The sequence below is a fragment of the Populus nigra genome, chromosome 12 (genome assembly GCF_951802175.1).
Source record: "Populus nigra chromosome 12, ddPopNigr1.1, whole genome shotgun sequence".
Taxonomy (NCBI): Eukaryota; Viridiplantae; Streptophyta; class Magnoliopsida; order Malpighiales; family Salicaceae; genus Populus; species Populus nigra.
Window position 1 is genome coordinate 10,635,867 of NC_084863.1, and position 20,917 is coordinate 10,656,783.

General features: G+C 32.0%; 1 protein-coding gene across 1 annotated transcript; it reads right to left on the reverse strand.

Moving 5' to 3' along the window:
* Positions 1 to 502: 502 nt before the first annotated feature.
* Positions 503 to 12,643, reverse strand: LOC133669253 (SCY1-like protein 2 B). Its single transcript, XM_062089314.1, has 14 exons — positions 11,932 to 12,643; positions 10,913 to 11,017; positions 10,408 to 10,518; positions 9,429 to 9,611; positions 8,065 to 8,191; positions 7,229 to 7,290; positions 7,002 to 7,088; positions 6,580 to 6,666; positions 6,218 to 6,331; positions 5,085 to 5,213; positions 2,694 to 2,756; positions 2,248 to 2,409; positions 2,024 to 2,142; positions 503 to 1,829 (listed from the first exon to the last, which is right to left on the reverse strand). Exons 1-14 carry the CDS (start codon positions 12,424 to 12,426, stop codon positions 881 to 883), a joined length of 2,793 nt encoding a protein of 930 aa, XP_061945298.1. The 5' UTR covers positions 12,427 to 12,643; the 3' UTR covers positions 503 to 880.
* Between the last annotated feature and the right edge of the window lie 8,274 nt (positions 12,644 to 20,917).

Sequence of the window (20,917 nt, forward strand, 5' to 3'; positions counted from 1 at the left end):
AACAATTCATATAGATATAAACTATAAAAAATATATAAAATATAAAATGTAGTATAATTATCTCACATCCAAATATTAAAAAACAAGTTATGTTAATGTAAATTATATATAATTATTCCATGTTAAAAAAATAAAAAAAAATTATGTAAATGTAAACTATAAAAAAATATAAAGCTAAATATTCATAAACTAATTTTATATTTTCTAAGTTTATTAAAAAAATTTGTAACTATTAAGAAATAAAATAACAAGACTCACCCAAGTCACACTAATGACCCAGGTTTGAAGTTAACTGGCAAGTTATACCAAACCAATTGTATCTTTTAAGTTTTTGTGGTTTAAGCCCTGGCCAAGCTAGGTTTCAATTTCCGTAACTATTATTTTAAATATGTAATATAATTGAAAAAAAATTAAAAAATATTATATATATATATATATATATATATTCAATTAAAAATCACTTTTAAATAGAACGCATACCAATCTCTACATCGCGCGGCCAGAACGGGCAACAGACTCCATCTTTATTATTTCTACCAGTTGGAACTGGGTGTGTTTGAAGAATACAATTTTCCTGCCAAAACTATTCCCGATATCAAAATCTCAACTGAACAGCGGCATTATACAAAATTACAAAGTGAAGAATAGAAATATTGTTTACAGTTTTAATCACAACATACTACAAACAACTCACAGCCACAACCAGTAATCAATAACAAACCACACAATCTCCAATACCTACCGTGGCTGCATTTCTAATCTTCAACATTTATCGTAACACAGCCGTCTCTGCGCATTGGATGATTTTACTTCCACAAGTGCACTTCCCAGATCTCCTCTTCCTCTTCCTCTTCTCATATGGTAAAGGCAATCCAACTCATTATAGCAAATCTAGAAGAGGGGGTTGTTCAGATTGTGGCTTTGCATGGCTAGATCTCAAGGTTGATGTGCCACCCATCCCTCTTCCTCTTCCTCTTCCTCTGCCCACGGCACTTGATGGGGGTGGAGCAAGTTTGATTGCAGTCTGCTCATTCTTGCTGGAACCAAATATGGATCCGAGATCTGTTGGCTTTGTGTGGTTATAAGAACCCAGAGTTGATGTATTCTGGTTCTGTTTCAAGAAACCAATAGAGCTTTGGGGATTAGGACCACTATTCAAACTACCAGAATTCACAGCAGAGGTGCCTTGATTTGGTTTCAATGGATCCAATGAACTTTGGTTGTTGAAGGCCCAGCTGATATTTCCTTTGTTCTGGAAATTCATAATGTCGGGTGTGTTTGTCATCAAATTCGAACTGTAACTATTTGGCTGCAGTCCTGTTGTGCCATTGTTAGAAGCCCCAGAACCACTAGAAGTGCCACTTGGTCTTGGAGGCCAATCAGCAAAAGGATCTATTTCATTAAAACTTGAAGTGGATGTTGCTCCTGCGTCCATTTGCTTGTTTCCAATATCTAACTGAGTTACAGTTGAAGATGCCCGTGGAGGCCATTCTATATCGATTGGAGGGCATGATACGGCTGTTTGCCTACTGGAAACTGCAGATGTCATGGGAGATTCTGATTGGAAAAATGTTAATTGAACTGGCTGATTAGCAGAAATAGATGGAGTAGGTGATGAGTTGCTTGCTAAAGCCGGATGTGCAGTGGCAGATCCTTTTGAGACAGGACCCCAATCCTCATCCCATGAGGCGCTACCCTTTGCTGCTGGTGCAACAGTACCACTTGTTTTGCTTGAGGCTTGAGGCTGAATCCCATTGGGAAAAGATGACGACTTCACCTCTGGAATTCCAGAATCTGTTACTGTAACTCCTCTTTTTTCTTCTATCATCCTATGATAAAAACCCCAAGTTTCAAATATATATATATATATAAAGGTAAATTCATTAGCATGTTCGAGCAGAAAACATTAACAGATAAATTACTTAGGAAAAGAGAATTCAGATGATAAAAGAACAGTGGTTTTATTCTTCGGATAAGTAGAAAAGGGTTTAGTGGTCTGTGGGGGCAACAAAATGCTGAATACCTGAGGATATCCTTCACAAAGAGCATATACTTAGCAAACTGCTGAACATTCAATTGCTGAGCAGTGAGCAGAGGTGTGAGAAGTGGAAGAACATGCTCCGTAACAAATTCTACTCCATGCTGACAAGAATTAACCAGGAAAATGAGAAATAATTTCTATACATACCACCTGCAGATGAATACTAATATAGCTGCAAAAGATAGTCAACTACCAGATACCATTACCTGCTTGAGAATTGAGTTTGCAACACCAAGGGTACACATAAGGGTTGGAGGAGTACGATCAACTGCCGTACAACGTTGAATTGTTTGCAAGATATCTAAAATAGCATGTTTATCGAGTGTGCTAACAAGATCTCCAAAGCATAGCAGAGCATTGACTCTTACCTGCCAATATAAACATACAGTTAGTTTCAGATTATATACCCCCAAGGCCCACAGGATCACCTATTGAAACAGAGAACAGTTAAAAACCTACTTTAATTACTGAATAGACTTTCAAATACTAGAAGAATGTGGTGATATGACCTCACACTGAGGATTGTCTACTAGACGCATATAATTAACCTATGCTCTAGTAAATTCTTGCTGGGAAACTCCACAAAAGATTAACTAAATTCAACTCTATTAATCTAATATGAATTGACTTGTAAACACAAAAACATACATACCGCAGCAACAGTTGTTTTGAGAGCTAATCCATGAACACGAGGCAAAATTGCTTGTTTCACCAGCTGAAAATAATTAAAATGAGTATATATTAAGACACTGTATGTATGAACTTCAGCACCTCTCCAGTAAGGCATGCCAATAAAAAGTTACCAACCACTGTTTAGTAGCATTTTGCAAATGTTTCTACCCCGTCATGCAGCAAGTTATTAACAAACACACACACACAAACACAATATATATATATATATATATATATATAAGCAACTAGGGTAAATTTATGAGTTGTGGACTTGCTTCTATTTATATAACCTCCATGGTCCAAGCGACTGGAATATTTAGGTAACAAGGAACTTTGATTATTCACAATGCCATGCTACCACAACATTGAGATTAATTAAAGAATTCAATTCCCCATGGGGGGAAAGGATTAATGGTTAGGAACTATTTGGGAGTTGGCATAAACTGGTGTTTTAATAAGTAAAGAAATATCATATTAAATGAATGAAGCAAAATAAAGCCACAGCTTAAGCTTTTGGAGAAAATAAGCTATCCACAAGATTTCTTAAAAATTATCAATTCCATGTGTTGAACTTGCCATGAGGCTGGTTCAAGGCATGCATGTGAGAGTAATAAAATATACACCTTTCTCTAATAGAATAAGCAAGATGTTCAAAAAAAAAAATAAAGTATAAGTGAACCACTCCCTCTTATTAGACTGCCTGCCAGTCTCTCCCATTTCCCCCTAATTTGCACCGAGGAACTTCTTTATCAGATAAACCAACCAGTTGTCAATGAAACTTATTATTAACATTCTGTGTTTAACCTAAAGAAGAAGAAAACCTTCCAGGGCATCCTGACCAAACTACAATATCTAGAATTAATTAACAGACAAAACACAAACACCACACTTATTATAGCAGACAAGACAGATGCACACACTTACTAATAGAGATTCCATGTTTAGCATGCCACACACACACACACAAGTGTCACGAGAGAGAGAGAGAGAGAGAGAGAGAGAGAGAGAGAGATAAGAAGCATGGGGTTCTTCCATAATCTATTTGCACGAGGGTATTATGTAAGCTAAACAAGGATGCAAGTCATTAATATCAGCAGAGGATAAAAGTCTATCTTTCAATGTGGAGCTCAAAATATAACCATTAGTCAAACCTAGAGAAAGCACATAACAGATCCAACTTCATAATCATCATCTTTGATAACATGAGCCATTCCAAACTATACCAGCTTATACAACTCAATTAACCTGTCATATCAGCTAAAGAGGCAAAAATCCACATTCAGCTTTGTTCTAGCATTCCATCCATATCAGTTTGGATTTTTTTTATTTGTTGAACTCTATAACAACTATCAGTTGTTTTGTACTAATTTTTTCATCCTTAACAATATTTCTTATAGGTGAACCACTGTTAGTAGCCTCAAGCAACTTATAAATTTGTCCTACTAAACTAAGAGTGTTGACAACATATGATTTAAGTTGGTTTTTGATGTTTGACCCAGAGAAAAATTGCAATCACTTGAAAATTGTTTGGTTGGACTTCTTTTTTACTTAAATCCTTGAATTAGTCTTTGATTAAAGTGAAATTTTGCTTTATTCAAAAGTCAAAACTATCTTTCAATTATTCATTTTGATTTGATGGTTTACGGAATTTAGAAAATACAGAGAAAGAGTGGCTTGATGAATTCTATAACATTGTCACCAAACGTTCTATTCAATTTAAGTATTTTTCTTAAAATGCAAATTTAAAGCAACTTTTCTATGGTTATGACTGGAAACAATCTATAACTGATGTCAAAACACTTTAAATTACTGAGAGAGAGAGAGAAGGAAGGAAAAATAGAGTTTCTCAATAACATTGCGGTGATCCTCAATCACAATTACCAGTAACAACAATGATAGCTATTGGAAACAAGAACACAATGATACAGAAGAACTCCTCACAAATTGAATATGGGCTTAATGAATTGCAGAGTTTAAATGGCCAACAAAAATTTAGATGTTGATGAATTTATTATATTTCACATGCTCTCCTAGGTGGACCTACCCTCCTCAACCTGCATGTGTTTTGGGTTATAACAGTCTAATACATCAAGAAATTGGGTATCAGAAAACTTCTACCAATAAAACGAACAAAATTTCTGTTTTCCTAGGAAAGGATGGCATACATTATATCAAGCAAGAAAGGCATACTTGAAAGAGAACATATGTGTGAAGTGAAAACAACTCCAAAGTAAAAGAATGGTTACAGGAAAAAGAATAAAAAATAAAAGACTCCATAAGAATGATTATCAAATGGAAATGAAAGTATATAAATGCCACATATTGTGTGTGTGGGTGTGCACATTCATAATTTCATACAGATGGCAGTCACCTGAACATCTAGTTGCTTGGCAAGAAAGGATGATTTTCTCAAAACTTCCTCTTGAATGCGCGGATCCGTATCATCATAAGCTCGAACGAGCAAGGGCAGAACATGGGATATTAAGTTATCCTGACTAGTCTACAATAATTGCATAACAAACAATATTAGTATCAAATATTATATTGAAATAAGCAAGGTATTTTAACAATGGCTCTCAATGTCATGTGTTTAAAAAACCAAAAACCAAAAAGGCTACAAGGAATGGGCTAAGGCCATAAAGGGAGAAGGAAACTCAATACTCTGGTTGAAGTTTCTATCAAGAAATTTTAGCACCATGCCTAACTAAAATTCAGATGCTTCTCAAAACGATTTTGGTGTTTTTCATTTATAAAAAAATAAAATAAAAGATAAAAGCATCAACAAGTGAGTGTTTTATAAAGGTTTCAATTAAAGTTTCCAACCCCATGAATGAGAATTACATATACATTTCTTACCTAGCTAGTTGAGAGGATCAAATTTTTTAGGTGCCTAATGCTCTAGGTACTGCTAACCCCTTTCAACTAAGAAAAAGTACGACACTGAAAATAAGTGGCTAAAGTGTAACAGAACTTAGAACAATAATTTGTTGAGACTTGTTCAACAAGAAGCTTTTCATCATTCAAATAAATCTGCCCTTTTTTCCATTGAGAGATACCCATGTGCTGCCCCACCTGCACTTTGGACTTGAACCTGAGACCATAACCCCACAATCCCCTTGCATTTTGCAAGGAGATAACCACAAGAACAGGAAGTTTTTGCTTACTGATTTTCTTACTAGATAAAAGAAACTAATTGGACAGGAAAAAAATATGAATAAATCCTTCCAATAAATATCATATGACCAACTAATAAATCCTTCCAAAACAAACCTCTAAAGTCATATGAGCAGGTCTAACGAACTAAATACTATTCTTGGGCACTCCACGCAATTACTAGGTGAACATGAAGATGATTATAAACCTTTCAATTTGGCAATTTTTTCATTTTCCTGAACCCAATAAAATATAGATAAAATCAAAAAACTTCGAGCACTAGAAGCAACTTAACACCATATGCAACACATCCTTCAATCCACCATGCACAAGAACAGCACATATAGTTACCTTGTTGATAACAAGTTCAGCATGCTTCACAAGCAGCAGTAGTGTCTCGCCTGCAGCAGTACTGAGGACAGGAATGAGAGCTGGAAGTGTTGATAGCTCAAAGTCAATTTTATCCTACAATAGATATTAAGAAATCAAATTGCTTTTCCTGCTTGTAAGACAATAGTGAATCTTAATTACAATTAGAAATGTAGGCATTATATCTCTTTATACTAGTAGGCAGTATGCCTCTATCAATGTGCACACAATATTGCCACCTAAGACTGTAATTTGGCCATCAAATGTTTGTCTATACCATCACCAAACCATCTTGCCCCAAACCATTACCACCACCTCCCTACTTTAGGGATTATGAGCAGTACCTGGGACTCTGCAATGGTGAGAACCATGGGGAGAATCATTGGTTGCATGACCATATTCCTAAGTTCAGCACATAAGGGTGGAAGAACCTGCATGAAAATCTTTTTTTAGTGAACTTGACCTCTTGTTGTGACAAAAGAAAGAAATACCAGAATGAAATAAAAGCTCGAAGTAAAGCATAAATCCAGCATCCTAAAATTAGCATTGCTCAACCACGTGATTGAAAACATGGATGTTTATACACATGCAGGTAAAAACAAAGCAATGTTCATATAAAAATCTGTGAGTGGTTAGAATTTTCAATGGGCTTCCTTAAGTACAAAAGTAATGTTTATACTGAACATATAACCTCAAAAATATAGCTATATAACCCAACTAGAAAATTGAACAAGAGATAATATGAGTAGATAACAAAAACTATAACCTTATATCGCAGCACACGGGTGTCAAAGTCTTTCCACATATCTGATAATGCTTTTAAGAACTCAGACTTCTGCATGTTATCTCTTTCCTGTAAGAAATAGGATCAGTCAGAAAAGTATATAATTTCCACACATGTTCTCAATGAAATTTAATTATTCTCAAGCTTGGCATCCCCAAGTAAATTTATCCCAGAATAAGTGCTAATCAAGAAAAAAATTTAATGCATACAAGCATGTGGTCTAGGAAGCGAAGAGCACGCAGCCTAGTGTCATTCCGGAAAAAAGGAGAACCTGCAACAAGAGAACATAGATCTTAAGAACAATATGAAATAAGCAAGAAAAATTAAGAAAGGTAAACTCTTTCTTTACAAAAAACTTCTAATAACTGACACAAACTGCAATGTTATCATGTTGCAGGGGTTGAGACAGCCACTCAAAAATGGTTAACATTCCATCCAGTCCATTGGATAAAAAACAATTACACTCAACACTATATATTGTTAATTCTAATGCAGAGAATTCCCCATGTTCCGTTAAAACTTGAAAGATTTACAAGAAAGTGGAAAGTGGAATGATATAGAATGAGAAAACAAGAAATGGCAACAGAAAATTGATATGGATGATCGACAAGTGCCTTGGACTTTTAAAAAAGGCAAGTGCATACCAGAATTATATAAATAGTAATCACCATATCATTCAATTTAACTGTGGACAAAAACAATCCATCCATGAGCATCTAAGTGGAATTGTATTTATATGACATATCTTAACTAATTCAAAGATTTGCTGAATCGAACATATAGGTTTGAGAGGATTTAAATCCTTAATACTTTTGTTATGGGTTCTCATGAAAATTTACTAACAGAAAGGAACAGCAGACTACATTAAACTACACTCCACATCTCTCCAACTTTCTGTTTCTTTCGTACACATCAATTTGTTCTAGCATGTTATTACATTCCCCACCAAAGCTTGAACATTAATGTGTGAAAAGAGATACTCTATATATAGACAGATAGATATGCATATACACAAATGACAGAATCCTAGAGGCTCATGTTTTACCTGTAAAATCCATAGCTGTTGGCCTGAAAGATTCATTTGCAGAGAGCATCTTCTGCAGGTCAGGAACTAATTCTGGTGGAATAGAGGAGAAAGCTGCACTGGATAAGTAATTCAAGGTATTCATGTACTGCAGAAAAGGAAACAAAAATAATTAAAATCCATTATCTTTGCTTGTGACAGATGACTGTCCGATGCTCCAGTCCTAAAGACTAATTGAAATCTTACTGTTCTCAAACCTGTGTTCTGTGTCACCTTTGTTACAACAATATGGAATAGAACAAATTAAGAACAAATCCAAAAGGACTGAAGAGAGATTGGAGAGCATTGATATTCTAGTTTTCTTCTTTGTTTTGGTTTCAGGTTTCATGTTTTGCAGGAAAACACTCTTATCTTCCAGTTAGCTATGCCTCCATTTTCTCTTAATAGAAACCCACAAAGTGCCTGACCATGAAGTGCTTTGCATCCTAATTGTTTTCCCAAATCATATCCCACCTGAGAAAACAAACATATGCTTCCCAAGACATTCTAAAATAAAATAAAAAAATGTAATGGACATTCTCCATAGAACATCCCTTATAAGAGTTAATTTCACAAGAAGAGAAAAATAAAAGAACCCACCACCCCGCCAGGAAAAAACAAATGATAAATGCGAAGGCAGAAGTGTTATTGTTAAAGGTGACAGTCATTAACAAGGACTTGGGCAACATGACACCTAATACGCCTATTTCCTCACTAGGACAAGCTTTGCTTTCATTAGGTCCCATATCAGTTGTTTCCATGCTTTCCAACCTTGGAAAAGAAATCAGAACATTTTTAAGCTGCATGTTCAAATTGCACTTCAATGACTTCAACTAAAAAGGGGACAACTTCAGGACAAAAACAAACTGCATAAGGGGACTAATGCAGGCTTTTTTATACTGATGTAGCTTAGTTTACAGGATCATAGAAGAATGTATGTGTGTTTCTAATGCCTTAGGTATCACAAGACGAACCAACCAAGGGGCAGCTTAGTTTACAGGATCATAGAAGGATGTATGTGTGTTTCTAATGCCTTTGATATCACAAGACGAAGCAACCAAGGGGTCGCAGTATCAATGGTTCAACTGGCTAGTTCTGTAGGAAATGCATATCAATGACCAATTTGTTACAGGCACTGTTACATTCTTTTAAGAAATAATAAAATCCAATGCACTTGCTAAGGTCAGATAGAGTCCATTGATCAAGCAATAAGTTGGAGGGGAACTCTCCTTTAGATTAGATAAGCATATAACTTAAAACGTTTTTCTTTGTTTCTAAAGAAAATAGAAGCACATTTAGATACATTCAATGTCAATAACTCGGAGAAAGCAAAATATTTAAATTACCATCTTCACATTGTTGTGGCAGTCGAACAAAGGCTTGTGAGCAATCAGTTGGTAGGCAAGGCATCCAAAACTAAAAATATCAGAAGAGCATCCAGCTGAAGGTGCTTTGCTCCTAACTAGTTCAGGTGCAGTGTAATTCAGCGATGGCTGAAGGGGCAGCATAGAGTCCTCATCATCATATTCCTGGAAATCCAGGTAAAACATGAAATAACAGGTAAATCTTTGCTTAAAGTATGTTTTCTGATACTCCACAAGGAAACTGAATAAAGAACTTCAGAAAAGGGGCATATGGGAAACAGGTTCTTTGCCTTTGATGATGAGCAGTGGTTGGCCCCTGGTGAGTATAGAGGATTTCTGCTCACATTTTTCGTGGGTATTAGGGAAGAAAGATCTCGATATGATATGAAAATGGGCTATTTTTGAAGTGATCTGAGACACTTGGATGGAGGGGCAAAAGGCAAGAACTTTAACAATTCATCCCTCTAAAAGCAGTTGCTGTGGAACTTGTCTTTCTTTTTACACCGCTTCAAGGGAGTTAAAAGAAGTGGCTTTACCTTTTAAGTTGCCACCAGTAACCATTATTTAAGAGCCAATATGGTGGGATATGAAAGAGGAAAGAAGTGTGATTTGTAGGCTAGTCATAGTAATCAATAAGTAGACCATGTGAAGTACATAGGATGGAGATAGGGCCAGCTGTGGATAAAATGTTCATAAAATAACCATGGTTGGAAAAGGATGGTGTCTGAATGAGTGATAATAGAGGAAATGGCACGACAAGGAATAAGCCTACTTGAAAAACACGAAGTTGAAAATTGAGGATAGGTCAATCTAAGATGGCTGTGTCATGTGCAAAACACCTTTAAATAGGTGGCCAAAATGATTTAGAGGAAAACCTAAATTGTCTTTATTTGGGGAAGGGCAAGCAGGAGCAAAATAAAAATAATTCTTGCAACATAACCTAACGAAAAATTCAACATACAGCATAATGAAAGGCCTGGGAACTAGCCAAATCGCCTGAAGCCTGATCTGTTGTTATTGCAAAACCAAATCCACCAAGCTTCCACGCTCCACTTGAAGTAATTAGAATATTCTGCAAGTTATAAATCTATTGTTAGATACATTAAACCCTAATCACAAGGATTAGTTACAGGTTCAATTAAGATAGTCAAAAATGTATTTGTTATCTTGATTGTGAAATTGAAAACTTACGGTTGGGTGTTCATAAAAACAAGAGCTTTCAATTTCCAGACAACAATTTCCAAGTTGAGAAGATATTTCAAGAAATTCCCAAGTTTTTTTTATCATACCAAGAGAAGTTTGAGAAAAGTAAAGGGATTACACAAAACGTATTATCATACTGAAGTCATGTTACATGGCCCATCCCTTCAAAAAAAAAACTTTATGTTTACATGGACTATCACTTTAAAAAACCTTTATGTGATGGGGAGGGGGAGGAAAAGGGGGGCAGCAAAATGAGAAGTTACCTCAGGAGATATAGCCCTGTGAATGAGATGTGCGTTGTTATGGAGGAAGTCCAAGGATTCTGCAATTTGTAGCAAGCCATGCTTCACCTCTAACAAGCCCATTTCCTACAAAACAAAAACTATCGTAATGCAATGCTTACCACCTATATTGATAGGAACAGTAGAATGATGAGTTAGAGCCCAAAAGCATGCGCTGCTCATAGGATGATAACGAGATCTTTGAATGTATAAAGAGCCCAAAAGCAAGCACTGCTCATAAGATGATAACAAGATCTTTGAATATATAAATTCCATTGGTCTAAACAAGATGAAGATATAGGCTGATGTACCATAAGAAATTATTTTCCCACCAAAGTCTTTTCCTTTGGAACCATACCAACTTGGAAGAGTCTAACAGTTTAAGTCATTGAAACTTTTGAAATGGTAAGGAAGAAGATATGATGCCCAGCAATTGTACCTAGAGGGACTTCCAAACTTCATAGAGTCTAGTTTGATTTCCTTCATGATGAGGTTAGCATGTTATTGAAGGAGTTCCTAGATTTCCTGGTAACATCTCATAATGCATTTCCACCATGTCGTAGCGGACAAGCTTTTAATGAGATTTAACTGTCCTTTCTCCATTATCCACTTCTCTTAACACTTGCTTTTCATATTTTAGTGAATTCCATGACTAATTCATTTAGCTATTGCACAAACCATTCAAAGCCATTAATATTATTTTCCAAGTAACCTACATCAATTGCATCCCAGCCTGAAGTAAGTCAAAAGGGAGTGGAGGCACTTAAAATCATATTCGAGAGGTATTCTTTAACTGTTTTGGTAGCAAAAATGCAAATTAACCTTACAAATGCCTTCATGTGCAACCTTAAACTTCATCTTTTATCCGAAAGGTAATGCAATCAATCCTATTGGGGATACCCACAACCTAAGCCTATTTCTAATCACTCCACTATGCACATTATTTTTAACAAAATGGAGTTCCAATTAACAAACATAAACAATTCATTATCAAAGCTCACCATTCCCTTGAGCTCCTTAGGCACTTTCCCCACATTCTCCAAATTCCCAATCGCATTCGCCACCGACGCGAAAAGCGGTTCCGTCACCATCGCCATCGCATTCTTATTCTCATCCAAAGCCTGCACAACATGAACCACTCCCGGATGCCTAATCCTGACCAACCTCGCAGCATCCGCTCGAATCACGTCCAAGAACGTATCCTCCGCCACCTTCGTTAAACCCGCACGCGCTCGCGCTTCCGACAACGCCTTCTTATCCAGAACCCAAACGCAAACCGTCGGGTACTGGTGTGTGCGCGTTGACTCACGCGCTGCCTTGGCAGAATAGAGCTTCCAAGCGAGACCGGGTCCAGCTGAGCCGATCTGGTGAAGGAGATCGTAGTCTTGCAAGGGTTTGGGACCGGTTACTTCTTGGACGGTGGTTTGTACGGTTTTTTCAATGACCGCTGCCGTTTTGGCTAGCGCCTGTGTAAATGTTTTCATGTTGAGAGACATTTTGTTTTCGTGAATTGACTAGTTTTTCTAATCAATCAATCAAATTTTATTATACACGCAGTTTTTATCTGTGGATTTTTCAACATGCGGTTGTGTTTTTAGATTTGTCGGTGGAGGGAGAGGAGACGTGGTGGTGGTAGTGGTGGTGGTGGTATCAAGTGGTGGTGAAGTCAGGTGGTGGTTTAGGTCTCCAAGAAAAATGTTTTGATTGTTTTCTCTTTGTATTTTTGACCTCTCTATATATTTTTTTGACTTGGTTAATTAGCTGTTTTTCGTGCTTTTATTAATTTGAATAATTGAATTATTTCAAATTAGTTGGATTCATTCTCATATCTGTCTTGTGTGTTTCTTAATTATTTAATTTTATTTTTTTTTTTCACTCTCAAACTGTAAACAAAATGACTTGGATAAGGAAGTGTTTGGATACACTGTTGAAGCTGCATTGTTTAAAATTTAAATTTTTTATTTAAAATTAATTTATTTTGTTTTTTATTGTTTTGATATGTTATTATTAAAAATAATTTTTAAATAAAAAAATATTGTTTTAATATATTTTTAAATAAAAAATATTTTAAAATATAACTACTATAATATTCTCAAACTAAATCAAAATTTCTTTTTATTTTCTATATTTTATATTTTTTTCCCTGTTTAAGTGATATCTAGTTATATTTTTTCTTCTACAGAAGTTTTTGTGCGTGAGACTTGTATTTTTACAGAATCTGTTAACTATTAACAAAATTCTAAAATGCATAGGTATTAGTCAATTAGCTGCACTCCATCGTAGATGAGATCAATTTTTTAAATGTAAAAAATATTAAATGTGCAAAACAAATTTTTGATTATGTTATTATTAGGTCAATTTTAAAATCTCACAGCCTAGATTTTACCTAAACCGAGTTTTAAACTAAATAGGCTAGAAGTTACCCCAAATTCTAAAAACATGGCTTAGGTTTTAACAAAACTTCAAGATGATAATTTTTTTTACAAAAATTATTAAGACAATGACATATTAAATCGTTCTTAGTCCCTAAGCAAATTGTGTCAAGGACTTCATTGAGTTTAATAAAAAAATTTATAAAATGTTTTTTTAATTATATAATAAAAATATATAGTTACAAAATTAAACACCAACCTAAAAATAAAAACTTATTTGAGACGGTGATAACCATAAAGAAAGTAAAAAGAAAATAAAGCATGTATTTTATCTCATAATTAATCCAATATTGAATGATATAATCAAGAAAAATTATTAAAAACAATTAACAAATCAAAAACCAAAAAATCATATCTAGTAAGTGGATGAACTCGTTAAACCTATAAATTGGATAACCATAAAAAAAAACTTTTCAAGCTCATATATAATTTTTTAAGGTGTTTCTATGTAAAAAAATAATAATAATCTTAACCATCTCATCATATGAAACTATTTGACATAAAAAACGATCTTTTTGGTGGTTGAATTCCTCACCAACAGACATTTTTTCTTTCTAAATCAGAATCTGGAAACCTCCTCTCTCTCCTCCAATAAAAAAAACTGAAAAATCGGTAAAACAAAGTTTAGAACAAAAATTAAATTTTGTAAAAGTCTAGGGATCAATAACCTAATAGATAAAAAAGATGGGGGACTTGAATGAATTTTTGACAAAAGTTTTCAATCCACCACCTATATTACTTGTTTTGTCATTTTAATCCCCTTTCTTTCAATCCAACCCTCCCTTACAAAACAACATGCAATTGGACTCTAAATTGGTCTCAAAAGGGATTAATTGGGCAAAAAAAAAGTTTGGGGACCAAATAGAAAATTTTTAAAAATTGCACTATTGTAATCCATAGTAAAATGTGAGAGACTGAACAATGTTTTTTTGAATAATAAAAACACCACGTGTTTTAGTTTTATACTAGATGTAATGCCCAAGCGATGTTGTGAGCTTGTGGCATGCTTGTGCGTTGTCGTAGGTTTGTAAAAAATTTTAAAAAAAAATATATGAAGAAAAGCTATTGCAATTCACAATGTTTTCAAGAAAAAAACTACAAAGCTAAATTCTTAACCAATTTAATATTTAAAAAATAAAATAAACAAAGAAAATTTTAGAAAAAATCATAACAAAAAAACAAAAGGAAAAAAAAACCATGCAGGGCAACACTGTAGTAATCTAAGTGTTTCTTGAGAAAATCTACAATTGTAATTCTTAACCATCTCAATATTAAAAATAATAAAATCGATAAAGATAATTTTGAAACAAAAAAAATCATGTGAGGGAACACAACCATCTCAATATTAAAAATAATAAAATCGATAAAGATAATTTTGAAACAAAAAAAATCATGTGAGGGAACACTGTAGCAATCCACAATGTCTTAAAGAAAAAAACTATAAAGCTAAATTCTCAACCTGCTCAATATGAAAAAAAAAAATCAACAAACACAATTCTGGAAAAAAAACAAAAAAATCATAAAAAAAAACCATGTGAGGAAACACTATAGCAATCTAGAGTGTTTTAAAGAAAAAAACTACAAAGCTAAATTCTCAACCAACTCCATATTAAAAAAATAAAATCAACAAAAACAATTCTAGAAAAAAAACACAAAAAAGGAAAAATATGAAAAAAAAAAGAGGAAGAAGACAATTTTGGAAAAAAATGGAAAAAAAACATGTGGGGAAAGTTAAAGCTAAATTCTCAACCAGCTCAATATTAACAAAAAATACAACAAAGATAATTTTTTAAAAAAACATGTGGGGAAACACTGTAGCAAAACAAAAATCATGTGGGGAAACATTGTAATAATTCACAATGTTTTAAAGAAAAAACTATGAAGCAAAATTTCCAACCAGCTCAATATGAAAAAAATAAAATCGACAAAGACCATTTTGAAAAAAAAATTCATAAAAAAAAAGAAAAAAATAAACCATGTAGGAAAATATTATAGTAATCTATAATGTTTTAAATAAAAAAAAACTGCTTAACTAAAATTTTCAACCAGTTCAATATTACAAAAAATCAACAAAGATAATTTAAAAAAAACACAAAAATAAAAAATAAAAAATAAAAAAATAAGATAATCTTGAGAAAAAAAACAAAAAAAAAACATGTAAAACCTAAAAAAAGGGAAAAAAATAAAAAAAAATAAAAAAAAAGAAAGATAAAAAAACATGTGGGGAAAGCTATAGTACTTTCCCCATGCGTTTTAGAGTATTTGTTAACACTAAATTATTGACTTACACTACATTACAGGTCGGGTCAAAATTTTCTTAAACGTAAAAAAATGTTAAGATATTGCTAATGATTTTTTAGTGGAAAAACATTTATACCGTGTAAGGGTTGACTTGATGTGACCCGGTTCATTTTACAGGTCCAAAAAATCTTGGACGACCCATAAAAATATAGTTTGACGAGTTAACATTGGATTGACCTAGGTCAACCCGAGTTAACATGTCAAATATTTGATTCATGTTATGAGACTATGATAACCCTACAGGAGACAAATCAAAATAAATTATAAAGTTTAATTCTTAATCAACCCAACAATAAATGATGAAATTGAAAAAATAATCAATTAAAAAAAACCTAAAAAAGTGGCAAATATATCAATTCTCAAATAGTTCAATGTTGAATGATGAAACTAAAAAAGAATTCAATCAAAAAAACAAGAAAATGACTCAAGAAAATCCATTAAACCCATGACTCGGGTTATGAGATCGAGATGACTTCATAGAAAAAATAAAAAAAAATAACAAGATTTAACCCGGATTAACTTTTCAAATTTGAGACTATGGTTAAGGAACTGTCAGACACAATGTTGAACGATGAAATTTGTAAAATTTTTAATTAAAAAATAAGTAGAGTCAATATGGGTTAACTTGTTAAACACTATTCTTAGATCATAAGGTCAAGATAACCTCATAACAATCAAATCGAAGTAAATCATGAAACTCAATTCTCAATCAAACACAATATTATATTATGAAATTGAGAAAAAAATCAATTAAAAAAATTGAGTCAACTAAATTAACATGTCAAATCTGAAACTTAGGTCATGAAACAGGAACAACTTAATAAAAAACAAATCCAATATTGAAGGACTTAAGACCGAGATAACCTCTTATAAAGAAAAAAAAACATGATTTTACCGGAGTGAAAATACCAATATGATCCTGATCATGAGACCAAGATATCCTTATAAAAACAAATCAAAATAGATTATGAAGTTCAATTCTCAACTGATCCAATATTAAATGATAAATTTGGAAAAAAAAGTTCAAATTAAAAAAACAACCCCAGTCAACTCGGGTTAACCTATTAAGCAATATTTTCAGATCATAAGACCAGAATAACCTAATAAAAAGTAAATAAAACAAATCATAAAGCCTAATTCTCAATTAACCCAATATTAAAGGATGAAATTGGAATAAAATAGTTAAATAGGAAAAAAAACACTCAATCACCTAAGTTAACCCTCAAAACTCGTAATATGTGTCATGAGAGTGAGATAACTTAATAAAAAACAAATCTAATATTAAATGATAATTTTTTTTAGAAAAAACATTGATTGAAAATAAATTAAAGTAGAAAAAAAAAGACAAATGTTTTTTTTGTAGGGTCATGACACGATCAAAAGATTGATATATTATCCCAAATGCAGGAGTGTCGAAGTAATAAATTACCCAACAAGACCGGGGTCGAACCATAGGGAGGTGAAGTATATAAAATTATAAACAACAAATGAAAAGGAGTTGACGAGAACTTTTGAGATATGATATTGATGTGAGTATTAATCAAAGATAAAAGCAATTGTCAAGGTTAGAGGATCCACTAATAATATTAGAAATAAGTATAGTATAATTTTTTTTTTATTAATCAACTAGAAACCACACATAAAAGAGGTTTTAATCGGATGATTTATCCTTAATAGTTCATTATAAATTTTTAACATGATCACATTAATTATCTTATTTTAGTAACACCATACTTTTAAATATTGGTAAGAATTCATGATGTTAACTTATGTTAACAACAAATTAAGTTCCTTTCATAGCACAGGTGGCGGTTATACCATGCAGTAGGCTATGAAAGTGTGAAGTATTTATTGTACCAAGGGTTGTATAACAGAAATCTAGATTAATCATTTAATAAGCAAGGTATTAAGAATTAGTAAGATAAAAAGATAAGACATGTTAATAACAAACTTTCTTGGATATAAACATTGAAGTCCATGTTGAGTTTATATTATGCCTATTCTAACACCATTAGTGAAACCTTTTTACATTGACATAATAAACTTAGCTAAACATTGTGAATAAGAGAAACATAAATAAACTAGAAAAGAACATAGTTATGATGAAAAGCATAAACAAGAGATTAATGAAAACAAAACTTAAATATTACAAAAATACAAAGAAAGAAAGCAAGAATATGATCTTGATCTAAAAACCAAGATGTCTAAATGTATGGCAAATGCCTACTTTTATAGGCTAAAATTCAAAACTATTGATTTGATGATTAATTATTGAGTGGGTGGCCACCTCTTGACTTGGTGACAACCATTATCTTCTTATCTGAACAAAACGTCATTGCTAACGTCAGAATTTGAACAGATGGTCTTCATAAAAGTTCTGGGAATTTGTCTCAACTTTCCAACAAAACAAGAATGAGCTCATTTGGACTTTTAGAACTCGAGATATGGGCTGAACATTAAACAGTATCTAGGTTGTAAGACAGATTTCAACTTCTCTTTTGTTGTTACAATTTGAACTTGAAAATGACTATTTTGAATCTTGGACTCTCATGAAAGTTTTAGGCCTTTGTCTTAGCTTTCCATACATATAAACCAGACCTAAATCCATATTCTATAGTTATGATTCAATAATCGAATGATGTTTCAATTTGAATTGAACTAGCATCTCTTCTTTAAGCTTAACCCTTTCTTTGTCTTTTCACTTTCAATAGTTAAACACATCAATCAATCCTTTAAATTGTGAGATACGTCTGCATTCAAAATGAGCATTTACCATAAATTAAATATATCTTATGTTATCAGACTTGTTATTATAAAACATGCTTAAATTAGGGAATTTAATGATACTTTAAGTGCAATATGATGATATAAAACCTTGATAAAAATACACTTTTAAGTATTAATCAGGTCATACTAAAACAAGTGAGGGAAAGTACTACTTATTGCTACATTATTTCCCCCACGTGTTTTAGTGTATTGTTAATTTTATTGTAGGCATATGTAGTGAAAAACCCATTTTGCTCCTCCAAAACAAAAGCAAAAAAAAAAAAAACTAGTTATTAAAGGTAATTAGATAATTTCTCAAGGGTTTATTGGTCATTACCAAATTCAAAGAGGGAAATTAAGGATTTTCACTTCTATAATACACATTAAAATAGCTATTCTAGCCTTAAATTCACAAAATTTTAAAGCTTGCCTACATGGGCGTTTTAAGTATAGTAAAATGACTTAAATACCTTTACAAGTATAATTTTCTTTAACTTAAGTCCAATTGCATTTTTGTATTTTTATTCAGGTTTTTTTTTGTTATTATCTTGTTGGTAAAGGGACAATTTTGTAATTGAAAAAATATAAATATTATTTAAAAAAATGATTAATGCGTACGTTGCATGTGTGGTTGGTGGCTGCATAGTTTGGGTAACACATATGACATCTTTTGATGGCCAAACAACAACTTCAAGGGTAGCGAGCTCTATTTTGATGTCGATAACCTTTTTGTTTTTTATTTTATTTTCTCTCTTTTCCTCAATTTTCTTGTTTGAACTTGCATATTCTCAAAGCAACCCTTTAATTTTTTCTTCTTCAAATTTGATTCATATTTTTTTGATTGCTATTTGTTTTATTTGAAGTAAATTATAAAATTAAAGTTTTTTTTTTAATTTCAATGTCCTTTAATTTTTTTATGTCAAATTCGATCCTCATTTCTTTGATTAATATTTGTTTTGTTTGAATTAATTTTTATAATTGGATTTTTTTTTTGCAATTTAATTCTCCTTCAATTTCTTTCCAATCAAATTTAATCCTTATTCTTTTTATTTTTATTTTTATTTTTTTCTATTAAATTGGTTGGAAAATTAACTTCTTGATTTAACCTAAGTTTAGGATTTTATGGGTTACGGGTTTGAAAGATTAACCTAGATTTAAAAAATTCACCCGAGTTTGCTTGTTTTCCTTTTTTTTTCTAAGATTAAGTTTTGTTTTTAATTTTATCTTTCAATATTTATTTAATTAGTGCTTGGGCTCTGTTAATGTTTTCTATTTGCTTTCTATATGATTTTTCATTAATTTTGAAAATGGTCCGGATTATCTCGTGTCTTTTTATTTGTCAATCTTTTTTAAATTTAGCTTTTTCACAAAGGTATTTTGTTTTTTAATTAAATTAAGTTAATTGATTAAATGTAAGCACGAGATGCTCACTTCATGATATTTTAAAAAAGAATTATTGGGTAGACATCGTTTTATTGTCACGAATAATCATTTGATTAAATAAAAAAAATATTTAAAGAAATAAAGTTATTAAACACAACTATACATGATTTGTTTTGCGTAATTAAATATTTTGATATATATCTATTTCTTGATTTTTTTCAATTCAATATTTACTTATCATTAATAAATTTTTTTATATTTATTGGCATGAATATTTCTTGATTTATTTAATTAAATATGTGAATATGTTTTTTTTTTATTTTTTTATAGAAATTTTTTATGGAAAAAATATATTATAAAACCTGTATATTTAGTTTTTTATATAAAAAAATTAAAATTCACAAATAACGTTACGGATAAAAATGATTTGATCAGGTGATAAAAAGTAACATAGTTAAGAGTGTGTGTTCTAGTGGTTGAGGTTGAGTACAACCCAATCATGCACAAAACTTAACCATAAAAGCTATTTTTTTTTCTAGTTTTTTTTGGTAAACTCCATACACAAACCTCAACCTTAACCACAAAAACAACACACCTTAGGAAGCATAAACATGTTGGATATTTTTTTAAAAATTTCAAAGACCACCATATTTAATTTTTAATTAAATTAATTAAATATAAAAATAAGATACTCACTTCATGATATTTAAAAAAAATTATTGGACAGACATTATTTTATTGGCAAGGATAATTATTTGATTAAATAATAAATTTATTTTTAGAAAATAAAATTATCCCTTAATGTTCTTAATTTAGTTTTTACTTATAATTAAAAGTGGCAAGTAAAAAAAGGATAAAAATGATTAGATCAATTGATAAAAAGGTAACATGGTTAAGAAGCACAAACGTACGTGGGGCATTCGCCTTCTCGTTTTCAAGCTGGTTTAGGGATTGATGGGATCGATCCAGTTAATTATTTCAAATCTTGATGAAACTTCATTGATTTTTTTTTATTTTTTTTATTTAATATGAATTTGTTTCATTAAAAAATTACATCCGTAAAACCACGAGTGGTTTGATAAGTGTGTTTGATAAGTGTGTTTGA